The 19,864-nt window shown below is 45.2% G+C and overlaps 1 protein-coding gene across 2 annotated transcripts in view; it reads right to left on the bottom strand.

Annotated features, from left to right (window-relative positions):
* The window catches only part of RASL12 (RAS like family 12), a 139,954-nt gene that overhangs the window by 9,422 nt on the left and 110,668 nt on the right, over window positions 1-19,864 (bottom strand). For both annotated transcript variants that reach the window (XM_088452727.1, XM_088452728.1), the window contains exon 5: window positions 1,651-1,841. In XM_088452727.1, the coding sequence (XP_088308853.1) occupies window positions 1,651-1,841 (191 nt within the window). The remainder of the gene's footprint in view (window positions 1-1,650; window positions 1,842-19,864) is intronic.

Here is a 19,864-nt window from a genome sequence, read left to right as displayed (position 1 = left end):
AATTACCTGTTCGTTGTCAGGGGTTTTATGCTCATTACCAGGGTTTCCATGCTTGTTGTTGGGGGTTTCATGCTCGTTGCCAAGGGGTTTCATGCTCGTTGCTAGGGGGTTTCACGGGAGAAGATGCAGATCTCTGCATCTTCTCCCGGTAGCGCCAGCGTTCCCAGCACTTCCGGGAATGCTATGTGCATTGCGCTAGCCTAACAGACACTAGAGGTACAGTAGGACCTCTATCATCTGTCTTCTCCTCGGCAACAGCCATTTTTGGATGGCCATTTTCTGCAGAGCCCATGCGGACCGAGCTGTCCGCATGGAATCTGCAGCCTCCAAGTCAATTTGTTAGTTAGATTACACACAAAAGCCCTCCTACCCACTGCACAATGCCTCCTTCACTGGTGCTGATCTTCTGCACCTTTGGCCATAAATGATCCCCCCCCCTAGTGCTCAAGTCTGCTTCCCACATGTCTATATTTTGGCATTAGCAGCTGGTTTATATGTTTATTTGAAAATTTAACAAACACTAAATATCATACTTACATAATGGCTTCTCCATCTTCTGGCTAAGATCTAGGGCCCCATATATTAATGTCTTATTGCCAGCTGCATATTTCATTTAGTATCACAGTGATACTAACAAATATGCCGTTGGTATTTAACATTATGCTGTTGGTATTTAACAAGCAACTTGCCGCTGTTTGTTAAATTCTGAAAGGAGGACATAACCCCTTTAGCGAGAGCTAAAGGGGACATGTCTCATTATTAAATAAGGTCCCAAGTGTATCATACCTTACATAATGACATCATAAGATCATACTCTCTTCTCCAGGCATGCTAAGTGACGTGAGTGTGGCTTGATGATGCATTCATATAACTAAGCATGCATGGTGATGAGCTGGATGTTGCATCTCTGCCCACCTTGTACCCATCATGGGGAATTGCCTGCTCTCCCAGGAGTCCAGGAGGTCTCACCCTAAATAGGGATCTACAGCTATATTTACAGTACCTGCTGGGAACAATACCATTAAGATATAAATGTGCTTATTCTAGGAGGAAAGCTGAAAAGATGATGTAGGTTGTCCTAAAGTAAAATTAAGGATGGGGTGGCCTAATGCAATAGAAAGCTGGGTGTTGTATAACTATTTATTGTTTTAACCATATACATTTGCAGTTCGAACTGCAATAATACAAAAGTAGATAATTAGTGCTTTTCCATGGCTACTACCTAAAACAAGGCATTATAGAATTAAACAATAATTCCAGTCTCATGAATTAAGGCTCTGGTTATAAATCGGCTGCTTCCACTATGTGCATGTGAGAGGTGTTCATTAAAGCTGTACTGCACAGTACCACCTGACATCTCTTTACCAATGTTCTCTTACAGCCCTGGATGAAAACTGGTGGATTGAGGAAGTGTTTGTGGGTGGACCAATCACAATCCACAATCAAAAAATGGCAGTTTGTGATATGTTCTCCTGGTCCTCCTATCTCTGCTGCCTTTTTAGAGTGCAGAGTGGCATGGATTGCATGGTTCTTTATTACACGTGGTGTAAAGGGGCATGCTAGTCATTTATTTTCGGTAGTTGGTTTAATCTTGCACACATTATTTAATAGTATTGATACTGATGAGGTGACAATTATAGAGGTTGATACCTGTATCGTTCCATGTCCAGCTTGTTCCCCAGTAAGAGGACCGGGCTTTCATGTACTGCTCCTCTATTATATTGGGAGATGATCTCCAGGTATTGGCAGCATCCCTCAAAGCTCTTCCTGTTATCAATACTGTACACCACCAGAAAGGCGTTAGCCCAGTGCAAATACCTCTCAGGATTCACTGGCCCATCCTACAGAAAATGGAGAAAAATTATTAATTAACAAGGTTAACTGAGTATATGTTTTGAGAATAAAGAGAGGAAAAGTTAGTAAAATAGAAATGTAGAAAATGAAGACATCAGTCTTCTTGTCAACACTCTTAAATAGAAATGTGAGTCATAAGAGGCCACATCCATGATCAGCCCAATCCACCCAAACAGCGCATACTCTGAAGGGGGCAGGGGCGTATTAAGAGAGGAGGTGGCCCGTCTGCATTTCCTGTCCGGGCCCCCTCCCCTCTCTCTGGCAGCGCATTGACCGCAGAAGTAGACTCTGGGCACTTAGAGTAGTGCTGCTACAGCCGATGCAGGACTTTGGAGAGGTAAGTATAAAAAAATATGGGTGCAGGGTGTGCGTTGTGGGTCCTTCATGGACCCAGGGACCCTCGTGCACCGCACACCCTGCACCCATTATAGATACGCCCCTGGAAGGGGCGCTTATTTTATACTTTCATCTGGCTGCTCTTCTGCATCCAAGGCACAGAATAGAGAAGAGTGCTTATTTTCTAATGTATTAAAAAGGGTTCTACCATCCTACTTGTAAAAAATTGTGCTATTAATATTAATAAATACATTTAGCATTTAAGTGTGTGATGTTAGTAGTGGGTTATATAACACTGTTTGTGAGCAGAAGAAGTAGCCACCAGACAGTGCAAAAAGCATAGTAAGCCTGTCACTTAAGTTCCATAATTCATTTTCCCAGAAAGGAAAAGATATCACAGATTCAGCACTTATTCTAGTTGCTTATGAAGAATGTGAACAACAACTATCCCCACCCCCCTCAATAAAAAAATAAATATATATATATATATATATATATATATATATATATATATATATTAGGGGTGAGCGGGTTCGGATTTCTGAAATCCGAACCCCCCCGATCCGAGTCCGAACCGAGTCAGGCTCGACTTTTCCCGCCTGACTCGGATCTGAAATCGAGGCAAAACGTCATCATCCCGCCTTCCGAGTCTCGCGGGTTTTGGATCCTATATAAGGTACCGCGTCGGCGCCATTTTCTCACTCGGCTGCGGACAGTGAAGAGGGAGGGTGGGAGTTAGGGCTGGCTGGGCTGTGTAGTGTAGTGCTGCTGTTGTCCACTACTTCAAAGTCCATAGGGGCTGGCTGGACTGTGTTGTGCAGTCAGTTCTCCATAGGGGCTGTGTCCACTCCAAAGTCCTGTGCAGTGTCCCAGTCCTAAAGGGGTGCTGTAGTGTTGTCCAGGGGGTGCTCTGTCCATCAGGGGTGCTCCCCCAAGTGCTAAAAAAATTATATATTTTCTGTGTTTGTGAATTGTGTGCGCAGTAGCCGCACGTGCATCAACAAAGTAGTGCCAAGTGTGCGCCTGTGTCATAAGTAAAGGGCCGGCTGGCTTGACCGTTAAAGGGTGCTGTAACCCCCAATGTACACTCCAGTCCAAACCAAAAAAAAAATTATTTTCTGTGTTTGTGAATTGTGTGCGCAGTAGCCGCACGTGCATCAACAAAGTAGTGCCAAGCGTGCGCCTGTGTCATAAGTAAAGGGCCGGCTGGCTTGACCGTTAAAGGGTGCTGTAACCCCCAAAGTACACTCCAGTCCAAACCAAAAAAAAAATTATTTTCTGTGTTTGTGAATTGTGTGCGCAGTAGCCGCACGTGCATCAACAAAGTAGTGCCAAGCGTGCGCCTGTGTCATAAGTAAAGGGCCGGCTGGCTTGACCGTTAAAGGGTGCTGTAACCCCCAAAGTACACTCCAGTCCAAACCAAAAAAAAAATTATTTTCTGTGTTTGTGAATTGTGTGCGCAGAAGTCGCACGTGCATCAACAAAGTAGTGCCAAGCGTGCGCCTGTGTCATAAGTAAAGGGCCGGCTGGCTTGACCGTTAAAGGGTGCTGTAACCCCCAAAGTACACTCCAGTCCAAACCAAAAAAATATATATTTTCTGTGTTTGTGAATTGTGTGCGCAGTAGCCGCACGTGCATCAACAAAGTAGTGCCAAGCGTGCGCCTGTGTCATAAGTAAAGGGCCGGCTGGCTTGACCGTTAAAGGGTGCTGTAACCCCCAAAGTACACTCCAGTCCAAACCAAAAAAATATATATTTTCTGTGTTTGTGAATTGTGTGCGCAGTAGTCGCACGTGCATAAACAAAGTAGTGCCAAGCGTGCGCCTGTGTCATAAGTAAAGGGCCGGCTGGCTTGACCGTTAAAGGGTGCTGTAACCCCCAAAGTACACTCCAGTCCAAACCAAAAAAATATATATTTTCTGTGTTTGTGAATTGTGTGCGCAGTAGCCGCACGTGCATCAACAAAGTAGTGCCAAGCGTGCGCCTGTGTCCCATAAGTAAAGAGCCGGCTGGCTCATTTCTTAAAGGCTGGTGTAACCCACAAAGTGCACTACTCTCCAGCAAAAAAATTTTCTGTGTTTAGCCGCACGTATATATCAAATCGATATAACATAAATGGAGGACCAAACTTTCTCCGATAAAAATAAAATAGAGAAAGATCAAGAACCACTTCCTCCTAGTGCTGAAGCTGCTGCCACTAGTCATGACATAGACGATAACATGCCATCAACGTCGTCTGCCAAGGCCGATGCCCAATGTCATAGTAGAGGGCACATACAATCCCAAATGACAAAGTTCAGGAAAATGACCTTGAAAAAAACATTTAAATCAGCTGAAGAGAAACGTAAATTTGCCAATATGCCATTTACGACACGGAGTGGCAAGGAACGGCTAAGGTCGATCCCTAGTATGTTCATGACTAGTGGTTCAGCTTCACATGACGATGGAAGCCCTCCTCCCACTAAAAAAATCAAAAGAGTTAAGCTGGCAAAAGCACAGCGAAGAACTGTGCTTTCTAAGAAGATATCACAAATCCCCAAGGAGAGTCCAAGTGTGGTGGTGGTTGCGATGCCTGACCTTCCCAGCACTGGACGGGAAGAGGTGGCTCTTTCCACCATTTGCACGCCCCCTGCAAGTGCTGAAAGGAGCACCCACAGTCCACCTGATATGCAAATTGAGGATGAGGATACTGGTGTAGCTGGCGCTGAGGAGGAAGTTGGCGAGGAGGATTCTGATGGTGATGTGGTTTGTTTAAATCAGGCTCCGGGGGAGACAGTTGTTGTCCGTGGGATGAAAAAGCCCATCACGGTCATGCCTGGGCAGAAGACCAAACATTCCACCTCTTTGGTCTGGCAATATTTCTATCCAAAACCGGACAATAACTGTCTTGCCATATGTACCTTATGTAAAGGTGGAATAAGTAGGGGTAGGGACGTTAACCTCCTAGGAACATCCTCCCTTATACGGCACCTGCAGCGCGTTCATAATAAGTTACTGTCAAGTTCAGAAACTTTGGCTAAGACCGTAAGCAGTCCAGGGACACCTAAATCCCGTTGTCCAGTTGTATCCAAGCGCCTGCAAACCACACCGTCAACTCCCTCCTCGTCAATTTCCTCCTTAGTCAGGATCGGAAGCAGTCCTGCAGGCCATGTCACTGGCATGACTGACTCTCCTATCCGGGATTCCTCCGGAGGATCCTGCATTGCTACGCCTCCTGCTGCCGCTGCTGCTGTTGCTGCTGCTGGGAGTCGTTCATCATCCCAGAGAGGAAGTAGGAACACCACTACTTTTACTAAACAATTGACCCTCCAACAGTCCTTAGCGAGGAGGATGAAGTACGACAGCAGTCATCCTGAAGCAAAACGTATAACTGAGGCCTTGACTGCTATGTTGGTGTTAGACGTGCGTCCGGTATCCGCCATTAGTGCAGTGGGATTTAGACAATTGCTGGAGGTAGTGTGTCCCCGGTTCCAAATCCCGTCTAGATTCCACTTCACTAGGCAGGCGATACCGAGACTGTACAGAAACGTCAGAAAAAGTGTCCTCAGTGTCCTGAAAAATGCAGTTGTACCCAATGTCCACTTAACCACGGACATGTGGACAAGTGGAACAGGGCAGACTAAGGACTATATGACTGTGACAGCCCACTGGGTAGATGTATCACCTTACGCAGCAACAGCAGCAGCGTCACCAGTCGCAGCATCTCAGAAACGCCAGCTCGTTCCAAGGCAGGCTACGCTGTGTATCACCGGTTTCAGTAAGAGGCACACCGCTGACAACCTCTTAGAGAAACTGAGGGAAATCATCGCCCAGTGGCTTACCCCACTTAGACTCTCCTGGGGATTTGTGATATCTGACAACGCCACCAATATTGTGCGGGCATTACATCTGGGCAAATTCCAGCACGTCCCATGTTTTGCTCACACAATAAACTTGGTGGTGCAGAATTTTCTGAAAAGCGACAGGGGCGTGCAGGAGACGCTTTGGGTGGCCCGAAAAATTTCAGGCCACTTTCGCCATTCAGCGACTGCGTGCCGAAGACTGGAGCGCCAGCAAACACTCTTGAACCTGCCCCGCCATCACCTGAAGCAAGAGGTTGTGACGCGGTGGAACTCAACCCTCTATATGCTTCAGAGGATGGAGGAGCAGCAAAAGGCCATTCAAGCCTATACATCCACCTATGACATAGGCAAAGGAGGGGGTATGCACCTGACTCAAGCGCAGTGGAGAATGATTTCCGTGTTGTGCAACTTTCTCCAGCCCTTCGAACTTGCCACACGTGAAGTCAGTTCAGACACTGCCAGCTTGAGTCAGGTCATTCCCCTCATCAGGCTTTTGCAGATGCAGCTGGAGAAAGTGAAGGAGGAGCTAAGACGGAGCGATTCCGCTCGGCATGTGGACTTGTGGATGAAGCCCTTCATTCGCTTTGCCAGGATTCCAGGGTGGTCAATCTGTTGAAATCAGACCACTACATTTTGGCCACCGTGCTCGATCCTAGGTTTAAAGCCTATGTGGTGTCTCTCTTTCCGGCCGACACAAGCCTGCAGAGGTGCAAAGACCTGCTGGTGAACACACTGTCAGCTGAAGCGGAACGTGACACGTCAACAGCTCCTTCTTCATTTTCTCCCGCAACTGGGGCTGCCAGGAAAAAACTTAGGTATCCTAAGCAACCCGCTGGCGGTGATGCAGGGCAGGCAGGACCAAGTTTGGACATCTGGTCCGGACTGAAGGACCTGGCAACAATTTCTGACATGTCTACTGTCACTGCATATGATACTGTCACCATTGACAGAATGGTGGAGGATTACATCGGTGACAGCATCCAAGTAGGCATGTCAGACAGTCCATACCTGTACTGGCAGGAAAAAGAGGCAATTTGGAGGCCCCTGTACAAACTGGCTCTATTTTACCTGAGTTGCCCCCCCTCCAGTGTGTACTCCGAAAGAGTGTTTAGTGCAGCCGGGAACCTTGTCAGCGAAAGGCGTAGGAGGTTGCTTCCACAGAATGTGGAGAAGATGATGTTCATCAAAATGAATTATCAGCTCTTCCAGGGAGACCAGCCTCCAGAACGTACAGAGGGACCTGTGGTGGTGGATTCAAGTGGGGACGAGTTAATACTTTGTGAGGATGAGGATGTACACACTGAAGAGGGTGAGGAATCGGTGGATGAGGAGGATGAGGATGACATCTTGCCTCCGTAGAGCCAGTTTGTGCAGGGACACATTAATTGCCAGCTTGTTTTGTGGGGGCCCAAACGAACCAATCATTTCAGCCACAGTTGTGTGGCAGACCCTGGCGCTGAAATGATTGGTTTGTTAAAGTGTGCATGTCCTGTTTATACAACATAAGGGTGGGTGGGAGGGCCCAAGGACAATTCCATCTTGCACCTCTTTTTTTTCTTTGCATTATGTACAGTTTGGGGCCTATTTTTCAAACTGCCATCCTGTCTGCCACTGCAGTATCACGCCTAGATGGGTCACGTGTTTGTGCCGCCTACGCGTGTCGCTTAGCATAGTCAACCAGCTACCTCGGTGCAACCTTTTGGACATAAAAACACTATTGTGAGGTGTGAGGTGTTCTGATTAGACTGGAAATGAGTGGAAATTAAGGTTATTGAGGTTAATAATAGCATAGGAGCAGAAAAACCTACAAATTCTGTGATTTTAGCTGTTTTTATGCTTTTTTTCAAAAAAATACAGATCCAAAACACAAAACCCAGAACCCAAAACACGGAAGGGTGGTTTTGGCAAAACCAATCCAGATCCAAAACACGAAGAAAGATCCAGATCCAAAACACAAAACACGAAAAGTGGCCGGTGCACACCCCTAATATATATACATACGGAATTTCCACCCCCCTCAATCAAAATATATATATATATATATATATATATACTGCACCAAAAACATAGGCGGCACTCGGAGACTGATAAACAATGTCACCCCCTCGGCAGAGGGACTTTATGAGGTCGACGTTTCGGGGTCTTCCGCCCCTTCCGTGGCGTTGGGGGTGCTGTCCTCCTAAGGAGGGCACCGGAGCAAGGATTGACTACGTGTCCAGAGACACAGTGTGGAGGAGTGCCGGAGGACTGTTTTCTTTTTATATATATATATATATACATACATACATACACACGGAATATATATATATATATATATATATATATCATGATAACTGGGTTACTACTTTGATGGGCCACCTTTTGCCTTTAATATGTAGTTATGGTTCATGGGGAATATTAGCCCAAATGGGATGAACTGCATCTCTATAACGTTGCCTCGCCATGCTTTTATGTTGCTGTCTCCATATCCTCACCCTACCATCTACATGGTGTAATTGAAAACGTGATTCGTCAGATACATGACCCATTTCTAATCATTTACTGCCCAATTCCTGTGCAGTGGCGGATCCAGGGGGTGCGATTGGGGCGATCGCCACCCCTAGCACACTGTTACCTGATGGGACGCACACACGCAGTCGCCTAGGGCCCGGCGGGTCTCAGGGGCCTGCCGACATGGCTGTATGGAGGCTTGGCTTGTTATAGCTCCGTGCGGCCCTGGCAGCTCATGATTGATTGGACAGCTGCTCTCTGGTGCCGCTCTGTCTCCTGACTCAACCCTCCTCTCCACTACTGATGCGTGTGACCTGTTACGTCACACGCTCAGACTGAGAGAGAGAGGAGCCAAAAGGAAGCTCAGCCGAGGTGCCGCACTGCCGTCTGAGGGTACAAGAAAAAACAGAACTAGAAGGTGAGTGTCAATGATGTTGGTTGGTGGATCATCGCACTGTAGTTAAGCTGCAGCAGCACTCACTCACCAGCTCTATAGTTGCAGTGGGATTGCGGGGGGGGGGGGGTAGACAGGTGCCAGCCGGGGGGTGCCGGTGGGTGGTGGATGGCAGTGTGGTTCATTAGTACTCACCAGCTCTAGTATACCGAGGTGTCGGCCCTTATCACACTGGGCCAGGCCATGTTATAAATTATATTAAATATGCTCAATATTATTTACTATATTATATTATTCTCCAGACCCTTGATAAAAATAAAGAATGCAATAAACAGATGAACCTTATTTGATAAATGAGTCCCCTTCTAATAAAGTAAAGTTTGGAACACATAAGGCTATACAGTAACTCTCATGCTGAGTTATATAATGCTGGACCCAATGCAGAAGTCTCAGGGGTCAATCGCAGCCCGACTCAACCCTGAATTCACCGGATTTCGCTCGTTGCCCTATGGCGGCAGTCAAGCACGGCCGCTGTCGTGATGACTCGCACACACGAGTACATCACATCTAATGTATTTTACATAAGTGCCTTTCATATAGGGGCCTATTTATCAACAAATATTCGGGGATACCAGCAAATATTAAGTACCACCCAGATGTATGTGGGAGTACCACAGAAAATATTGGATATGGCCGTCTGCTTTGTAAAGATTGTGGTGTGCAGTCGCTTCTCTCATTATTATGCCCATTAGTGGTGGTCACGCTTGTGCGGCCACATCAATCTTCTTAGCAACCACTATGCTTTCTATTGGGGCGTCTTAATTGAGTCGGGACTGGAGAGAGGGAATCAGTATGAAATACCGCCGGCTGCATGTGTTCCGGAGCAAACTGGAGGTGTTTCACTCACTGTGCAGCAGATAGCAATGGCATATAGACGGGCCTTCTGCTTCTGTAGCCCAAACGATGTAATGTGCAACATACTGTTCATTGAAAGGCCATCTGAATTGGTCCCTGATTCAAATTAGCTGTAATTTAATGCACTGTCTGTAGGACTGAACAAGTCTACCCACTCTCCATTCCGTTTGAGTATCCAGTAGCCGTTTATGACCACAGGCCTTGTGCTCAGACTCATTTTTTGTCTGCTGTTCCACTCTGTGTACACTTTAACACTGCAGCTCTCAAACAATTCACCAGTGCAGCCGTTGTGCTAATACTCACACCGCTGATGCAAGTGCCAACAATCATTCCATGTTCAAAGTCCATCAGATTGCGTTATTTACCCATTATTTAATGAGTGATACACTATTAATCTCTGCATACCCTCGCTTTTCCGTTCTTATACAAACTCAGACATACTATGTCAGCATTATCTGTGGAATAGCTACTTTGCATAAAATCGTATACTGGTCATAATAATTTGACAACTCTATGTGTGTGTGTATGTATATATAATGATATATCTGGGATAATTAGCTCTGTAGAGAGGTCAGTGGTGCAGTGAGTAAGGGCATAATAAAAATCTACATGCAGCTTTACATGTTAAAATGGAAACAAACAGCATGCTTTACTGTTAGCATTTCAGGAACAAAATAAAAAACAACCTATAATGGGGCAGCTAGTCTGCAAATGTAACACACAGTCTGTCTCAGTCTTGTCTCTCACAGGTAAAAATACTGGCCTCCCGGCCTCTTCCACAAAGTTACACAGTCTCTTTAGTTGTCCTCCCTGCCTGGCTTGCAGGTCTGGACACTGGCCTCCTGGCCTGACTGCCACAAACACAGTCTTATGGAGCGTACACACGGTCAGATTTGTCAGACTTGTCAGATTTGTCAGATGAACGATTGAACGATTAAACGATCTGAACGATTTGAACGATTTGACCAAAGTTTTGAACGATTTGAACGATTTGAACGATTGAACGATTGAACGATTGAACGATTTTTGACTGCATTAAAATGAATGGAATCGTCCAAGTCTGACTGCAAACCCATCAGATGTCAGATATCGTTATCTGACAAACGGGAACGCGCATCGTTGATCGTCCATCGTTCAGGCATGTCAGATATGAACGATTTTCCTTCAGATATGAACGACTGAACGTTTTTTAAATCGTTATCGTCCATATCTGAAGAAAAAATCTGATCGTGTGTATGCACCATTAAGGTGCGTATCCACTAGCAGAATGAAACAACTGCACGATTACAACATTGCAATTGTGCAGTTGTTTCACTGTCTGTGCTGTGCCTACATTGATTGATCAGTCGTTCATTGTAGGCACCCTCCCTCATCCCCGAGCATGGCCAATCTGTTGTTATCGGCAGATTGACCAGTGTCGAAACCGGATAATTGGGTAAGACAGAATCTGTTTGCAATCAGGAAAACCTGCACGACGCCATCTTGTGAATGGCAGCAAGACTCCATTTTAGAAAAGAAAGCTTACACAAGCGCCATTTTGTCAAAAATACATAGTACACAAACCACAGTGCAAAGTTGCTAAAAGTAGCACGAACAGTTTTTTAACAATCTTCCCCAAACACATACCGACAGTGTTCAGAATACATAAAATAACTTTCCAACACATTAAAATCACCACAGACTTATATTTGAGCAACAGCAAGGCAGTGGTGTTTTCCCCGCATACATACATTTAAAAGCAATGGTCCCGTAACGCAAAAAGGATAATTATTACTTGGTTTAAACGCAATGTCAGTATATAAAGAAATGAATGTTTTCTGTAACTATGGCTTAGTAAATGACAATTGGACTGTGTGTGGAACCGTACTGATCTACTCTGTTTCCACAGCGTTCCGGTGACATCAATATGAAGATCAGAACATGCGGCTATGAAATATGAATGTTAGAGAGAATAACTATTTGAAATGTTGCTTGCCATAGCAGCTTAGATTTGCATGTGGGGGATGCAAAGGGAGGTTGGAGACCTTTTGTATCCATTTGAAATTGTCCAATAAATGCCCTGTAACAGATTTCTAACCCTTACCAAAGAACAATGACATTGTGTAGGCTTGTTTACATTTTTGTCCAAAGGACTGGTTATTCCAGTCTAATCAATAGAGATAGCTAACTGGGACTAGAACCTAATTAACAGTAGTTTCAAGAAACCAAAAGGATACTCCCTTTCTGATGACCTCACAGGTAAAAGGGGGCGGGAACATAGCATGCACATTCTGAGAACACACAGCCAGCAGACACACTTGCAAGAGGGGAGATTTGGAGAGGTTCCCTCTCTCACAAGACAACGGAAAATGGGTCTCAGTTCCCCTGGGACATAGCTAAGTATAAATTGTGCAATATTTAGCCTATTTGGGTGTCTGTAGCTATTTTTGGTGTTAATCTGTTATTAGCTTAGCATGGTTTGTGGTTTATAGTTTTCTAAGGATATTCATGAGTCTGTGTTAGCATACAGTGGATGATATGTTATCTAATCTGTACTTTTCATCTACACTGTAGGGTACAATAGTCTGTTATCAGCATGCAGGAAAGGGATTGATTATGGAGTTTTTGTAATATTTGTAAATGATTGATGCTGGTTGATTGAGATCCTCTGGTGAGCTGTGTTAGGGCCTTCCCATGTGCTCTGTGTTAGGGCCTTCCCATGTGCTCTGTGTTAGGGCCTTCCCATGTGCTTGAACAATATCTCTGCTTGGGAGAGATAGGCTTGGTATGTGTTGTATACTCATGAATGTAATCATAGGGTGGTATCAGTTATATATTATGGAAGTTGAATTAATAACAGCTTTCAATGGTCATAAGTAACTGCCGTGTGGGTCAGATAGGTATATTGTCTGCAGTTTATTAGAGATGGCTACTTCCATGTGGGGTGAACAAAGGAAATTATAATTCTACCCAGTTATGGTGTTGTATGGGTCAGATAGGTATATTGTCTTTATTATAATTGTGATCATTGATGGATGTATGATTTACAGAGTTACAACTTAATGTGAGTTTTCAAATTGGAGTTTGCCTAGGGATCATGAGGCTTGCAAACAAAGGAAGAGCATGTGCTTCAGCCCTTCCCCCTCCCCACGGTCTAGTGGGTACTGGATGAGGTCTGTTGTAGGATGGTATTGTTGTATATTGGAATCAGCTTGTGTTGTACATGTTGGAATATTAAATGGTGCAGTGTTTGCCTGATGTGTTGGCATATGATATCCAGCTTGCATATTTAATTAACTATGGCATTATGGGAGATTTCAATGAGGTAGCTTCATAATGGAGTTTGTTTGTAGACCATGCGGTTTGGACAATAGGGCAGGAAGCATTCCTAACCCCCCCTCACACACAAACACACACACACACACCATCACCAGCCATCTTGAACATGTGCTCTCAGCAGACATTGATATTGCTCATTGTATTTTGATCTTTAATAACCGTTTCATGTATATTAACTGTACCTTATGACCTAATGTTTGTACGATTTATTTGCGCTCATTATTAGATCATAGCGTTGTAACATCTGTACTTTTACCTGAATAATTATCTTTAGCGCGTTGGACCGCTATTCAACTGTCTCAGTATTTCATTAATGGTACAATCAAACACAGTGCTAATTAGCGACATCTTGTGGTTTTAGAAGGTATAAGCAGGTTTTATCTTAGATGTTTATAGACAGGTTTTGTCTTAGAGGTTCTAGGCAGGTGAATCTTAGAGGTTTATAGGCAGGAATGTATTAAAAGGTTTATTTACAAATTCAACACCAGCATGTTCGGGCGATGATAGATGTCAAAGACGACCATCGGAAGTGCGCAATGCTGGTCGTTTTAGACAATAAGCTGCCCGACTTGTGCCCAATTAACAAGCGATTGATCGATAACGATGTTGTTATCGTCCAATCACTCTGTTTAATCAGGTAGTGGATACCCGCCTTTAGAGATTGGTGGTCCTCCCTGCCCCACAGGTCTGGGCACAGCTTTCTAGCCCCCATTGGCCTCCAGGCACACTCGGCTCTTTGACTGCCTCAGTACTTCTTGGACTGATTCTCATGCAGCCTGACGGGTCTGCCTCAGTCCTCCCTGGACTGAATCCACTGGGCAGCCTCTAGATGTGATCAAACTTAGTTTTTCTATCCTGTGTGGGCAGATCCCTCCAGCCCACACATAATCCATGACTTACTATCGCCACCTAGCGTGATATTATTACAATTTAGGGCAGAAAGTCAGCTTGACCCCAAACACATTAGCGGTGATAAGCCTCAGCAGTAATATTTCATGAGTAAAAGAAGCAACAACTGGTGTCCCACAGCAATATATCTAGCTGTAGGAGAGTTCTATACAATCCATTATGCAGTCTTCTTTCTATTTTCATCACAAGTATTTCATACATAAATTAACACAAGAAAAAAAAAGACATATCTGTACCTAAGGGTAATAATGAAAAATGGGGGTCATTCAGACCCGCTCGCGAGCGCAGGACGCTCGCAAGCGGGTCGATGTTCCCCCACTGCGCATGCGCACGACGGAGGGAGCTCCATCGTGCGCATGCGCGAGACCCGGCGAGCGACGGGCTCTCCATCGATCCGGGTCTCGCACCAAAGGGGGCGTGCTGTCGATGTCGATTGACAGCACGCCCCCTTTGGTGGGCTTGCCTGCCAGACGGAGGCGTTCCCATGGGAACGCCTACCGTCTGAAGCCGGCCCCACTGACATCACTAGTGATGTCAGTGGGAGTGATTTTGGCTCTGATAGAGCCAAAATCACTCCAGGGCTTGCGGCAGCGAGACCCTACCGCAGGGTCTCCGTCGCAAGCCCGATGGTCGCGATGGTCAAGACCATCGCGACCATCACCATGGACGCTCGCATATGCTGTGGGTGGTCACCCGCAGCTATGCGAGCGGCCAGGAGGCCGCTCCATTTTCATGGAGGAGGGCCCTGATTCAGAGCGAGCGCTCTGGTCAGAGCGTCCGGCTCTGAATCAGGCCCTATGTTCTAGTTCAATAAAATATATGTGGATCAGGAAACCAATTCAAATCAGTATAGAATTATATATATTATATATTATTATAAAATAAATATTCATATAAAAAATATATGAAATTGATAAACCGGTGATAATACATGTAACGGATCTATCGTCATGTAAAATCTCAACTATAAGCCAAAGTATCTCTCATAAAAGGGAACATTTAAGTTGTATATGTTGCACAATATATAATAGTGTCAATAAAAGATCTCATTACCTAACCCAGTGGTCTGGAAACTAAATAAAAATCCTTATTATTTTAAATGTTTATGAATATATACGGATGTCTATACAATCTGTATTTTGTTATCATTATGCACAGAGCTGTTTCTTCTCTTCTTGTGTATTTTATGGTTGTTGTTTTTTTTGTATTCCAAGGCAGTTGCCAAGTCTCTCTGCAAATGGTCTGTCTCTCCAGGAACTGGTAGGAGAAATAACGTAATATTATTTTTATGCGCCAATAGGAGGGGTGTGTGTATTTTTCCTTTTGTATTTTGAGGTTTTTATGGCTTATGTGATTTAATGCGCTGATGACTGATCTACTTTTAGATTATTTATTGCCCAGTGCACTGGAAACATTACATTAAGGCATAAAAGGAAATTGTGCTCTGAATGAAGGGCTATGAATCCCCATCCCTAACATAGCTCTGCTCTGTCTGAGTGATCTGTAAAACGGCACCAAGATCAACATACTGTACTTCACCTTCTCTAATCATCATTATAAGTCACAGGGGCCCATTTATCAATGATCGCTATTGCAATGCGATCAAGGCATGCCTGTAACGCACCTGATCGCATTGCAAAAGGCGATCCTATCGGCCAGATGTATCATCCGGGACATGCATGGACATGGGCACCCCCTGCGATGTCTCCGGAGAGCTGCCGGACAGCGCAGGGGGTGGTGCGCATGCGCAGTCCCATGGACTGCACATGCACATCTGCTATAGCTGGGCAGGGTTCCGGCGTATCCCTCCGCCGGCAAATAGTGTGCGGTGTAGCCCATAGGCTACAGCGGCTAACGTCATCTTCAGATGGCGTTAGCTGCGGGAGCCAAAATCTGGAGTGCATTGCATTCTGGATATTGGTAAATTTGGCAGCATCGCAACCCCTATAGAGACCTATGGGGGAAGCGGCTGCCAACGGCAATGGAGGGATCACAGCAGGTGTCGGAGATACCTGCTGTGGTACCTCCTTCATACATCCGGGGGACACTTAGTATTTGAGGTAAACCCCCGAAAACAGACGTTTTCAGGGATTTTACCTCAAATACACTTTGGTAAATGGGCCCAACAGTGAGGCAGAATATGCAGTGTCAGTGAGAGGCCAATCCCTCCCTGGAACTGACAGTGGATTTCTATCACTTGATACTACAATGTATTCTGGTCACCGAGTCCTCAGCCAAGGTCAGCGGGTTTGAATAGAGACAGCAGAGTTCATGATCTGACTGTCTGGTGCATTTTCAGCTAATACCAAGAGATCCTGAACATTTTTAACTCACTTCAAAGGCCTCTTTGAATGTGGCCAAGATTGAGATCAAAAGATTCATTGTCCAGTACAGGAGCAATCTGTCTACAACCTGAGCAGTGTTCTCCAGATCCCAGGATATTTATGTCCCACAAAGAGGCTCACTATCCGACTGGGTACAGCCAAAAACATGGCTGAAATCAGAATTAACCCTTTCTGACCTCATGAGCTTCTCATGCTCAGCAATTGAAATTAGAGCTAAAATAAGATCAATGATCAAAAAAAAAAACAGCAATGTTAATAAAGAGCCCTCGTCCGACTGCACACATTGACGCTTATAGATAGAGGCAATCTACAAGTATTTAATGGCACATCTTTATGGGGTGCAAAGAAAATGAGTCATGATATTGATAGATTGTGGAGCTGCTTAGCCTGACCGTTCGGGAGGCACTCTGAGCACAGTGCACTGGATTGAATCCCACCCCCCCCCCCCTTGATTATTACTGATTCTCTAAACCAAAGATAAAAGTTTGGGACACAGCTATTGGAACTTTAGTGGTGTAGAGGAATAGACCCCATAATCAGATATACAGCACCTAATTACTACATTTTAGCTTCACCACCAGGACTGGCATTCAGAATTCACTATTTCCAGGGGCATATATTTATTATATGTGGATAAAGATTTCCTGAGATCCTGGGTAGTGGCATGAACCCACATTTCTGTAACGACTGTCATCCGCTGAACATGGGTGTAGATATAGTGGTGCAGGGGGTGCCATTGCTATGGGGCCCAGAGGCCCTGGACCCAGGTTATATACGGTAATTTGCTGCTAAGCAATTGGGTCCGACCCGTTGCCCAGCCTGAATGGGGAGACATTCCATTTTACATGAGAGTAAAGTGGATGTTATAATGGTAAGGGGGCACTGTAATGTGGCATAATCTGAACTGGGCACCTTGATGTTACATAATCTGAACTGGAGAACATTATAATGTGGCATAATCTGACCAGCTCATTGTAATATAGTATAATATCAACTGGAGGCTACTATTATGTTACATAATATGACCTGGGGCATTGTAATGTGGCACAATATGAAGTGGGGGCAAGACAGTAATTTGGCGTCCCCCCTTGGTAATTCCCCCATAGTAATGCCCCCTGCAGCAGTGCCCCCATAGTAATGCCTCCTTCAGCAGTGCACCTATAGTAATTCCCACTGAGGTAATGCCCCGAATTAATGCCCCTGTACTAGTCGCCATATGGTAATGCCCCCATAGTAATGCCCCTGTAGTGCCCAAATAGTAATGCCCCCTAGTAATATCCCTGTAGTCCCCATATACTAATGTCCCCTAGTAATGCACCTGTAGTGCACCCTGGTAATGCCCCTGTAGAGCCCCCTGGTAATGCCCCTGTAGTGCTGCTTACACCCACACACAAAACAAATACTTACCTTATACCCCGCTCCTGTGACTGCCGCCTTCGGGTCCACCCGGCTGCTCCTCGTAACTATGGGAGAGACATCATGACGTCTCTCCCACAGTGCCCGGGCCGTGGGTAGAGCCGGAAGCTGGAGTTTAGGAGAGAACTCCAGCCTCCGGCTAGTGCGGCGCTGCAGAGAAGGAGTCGGGCGCCCGCTGGTAATAAAATCTCAGCGGGCGTCCGGCTTGGAGTCTCCCTGCAGGGCCAGGCTAGAGGACACTGGCGTCGGGTGCAGCGGCGCACCCGTGCATGTGCTCCTCCAGCCCCCCACCCCCCCTCCCCCGAGTGGGGGCATTATAGTGTAGCATAATATGAACTGGTGGCACTGTAATGTGGCATCATTTGAATGGAGGGCATTGTGATGTGGCACAATATGGGCTAGAGGCACTATAGTGTTGCATAATATCAACTGGGGACACTGTATGTCATAATGTGAATAGGAGGTACTGTACTGGCAGCCCTTCAATTTGACAACTATGGAATTACTATGGTTCATAAAATAAACTAGGGTACTACTATGGGGCATAACATTAACTAGGGCACTACTATGTTTCAGAAAATGAACAGGGGCACTATTAAAGGGCATAAAATTATCAACTGCTGCATAGAGGTGTCTCTATAGAAGCATTGGGACAGGGGCCCCTTACACAATTTGCTATGGATCCCACAAAGTTTTGGCTATGCCCTTGGCTTCGCCCCAAGGTGATGTAGGTGAGAGTCACCAGGAGGGCACCACGCCGAATGTAGCATGGCCCCCACCATATGCACTTGCTGATGCCTGCACCCCCGCTGGGTCCCATCGCTGACAAGGACAGACACACTGGACATCGTCTAGTGTGTACTAGCCTTTAGAGTGCCCTACTGTGGTCTGATGTAAGCGATATGATTTTGTGCAGAATAAAATATATGAATACAATCTATATATTGTGTTCACCATGAGATAGCCTGGCACCCAATTTATCTGCATGCAACGTGCTTACACCCTCTCCACCACACCAGATCCTGTGTTAAACGCCCGAATATTCAGGTTGCACTCGTACCTACTGTATGCCTCACCCAGGGACGGGTTAAGGTCTGTGGGGGCCTCTGGGCAACAAACATGTGGGGGCCCCTATCAATAAAAGTTGAAAATGATATATAATACACACATATGCATATATACTACTAATATATGTGAATATATATATATATTTATTTTTTAATTATTTTTTTTAACACACATACTGTATATACCCAGACACTCCCTCATTCACCAATTACTTCCCTCCTCTGTCATGCACCAACGACACCCCAACACCCCAGCAGCACCCAATCACCCTCTTACATTCATCACCTACACCCAGTCCAGACACAACCCTCATCATTCACTATCAGCACCCCTGCAGCACCCACCATCATATACTGCTAATACATCTGCAGCACCCACCGTCATATACTACTAATACATCTGTTGCACTCACTGTCATATACTACTAATACATCTGCTGCACTCACTGTCATATACTACTAATACATCTGCAGCACTCACTGTCATATACTACTAATACATCTGCTGCACTCACTGTCATATACTACTAATACATCTGCTGCACTCACTGTCATATACTACTAATACATCTGCTGCACTCACCGTCATATACTACTAATACATCTGCTGCACTCACTGTCATATTCTACTAATACATCTGCTGCACTCACTGTCATATACTACTAATACATCTGCTGCACTCACTGTCATATACTACTAATACATCTGCTGCACTCACTGTCATATACTACTAATACATCTGCTGCACTCACTGTCATATACTACTAATACATCTGCTGCACTCACTGTCATATACTACTAATACATCTGCAGCACTCACTGTCATATACTACTAATACATCTGCTGCACTCACTGTCATATACTACTAATACATCTGCTGCACTCACTGTCATATACTACTAATACATCTGCTGCACTCACTGTCATATACTACTAATACATCTGCTGCACTCACTGTCATATTCTACTAATACATC

The sequence above is a fragment of the Taudactylus pleione genome, unplaced genomic scaffold, assembly GCF_031769625.1.
Source record: "Taudactylus pleione unplaced genomic scaffold, aTauple2 ptg000556l, whole genome shotgun sequence".
Classification (NCBI taxonomy): Eukaryota; Metazoa; Chordata; class Amphibia; order Anura; family Myobatrachidae; genus Taudactylus; species Taudactylus pleione.
This window is presented reverse-complemented; position numbering and strand designations above follow the sequence as displayed.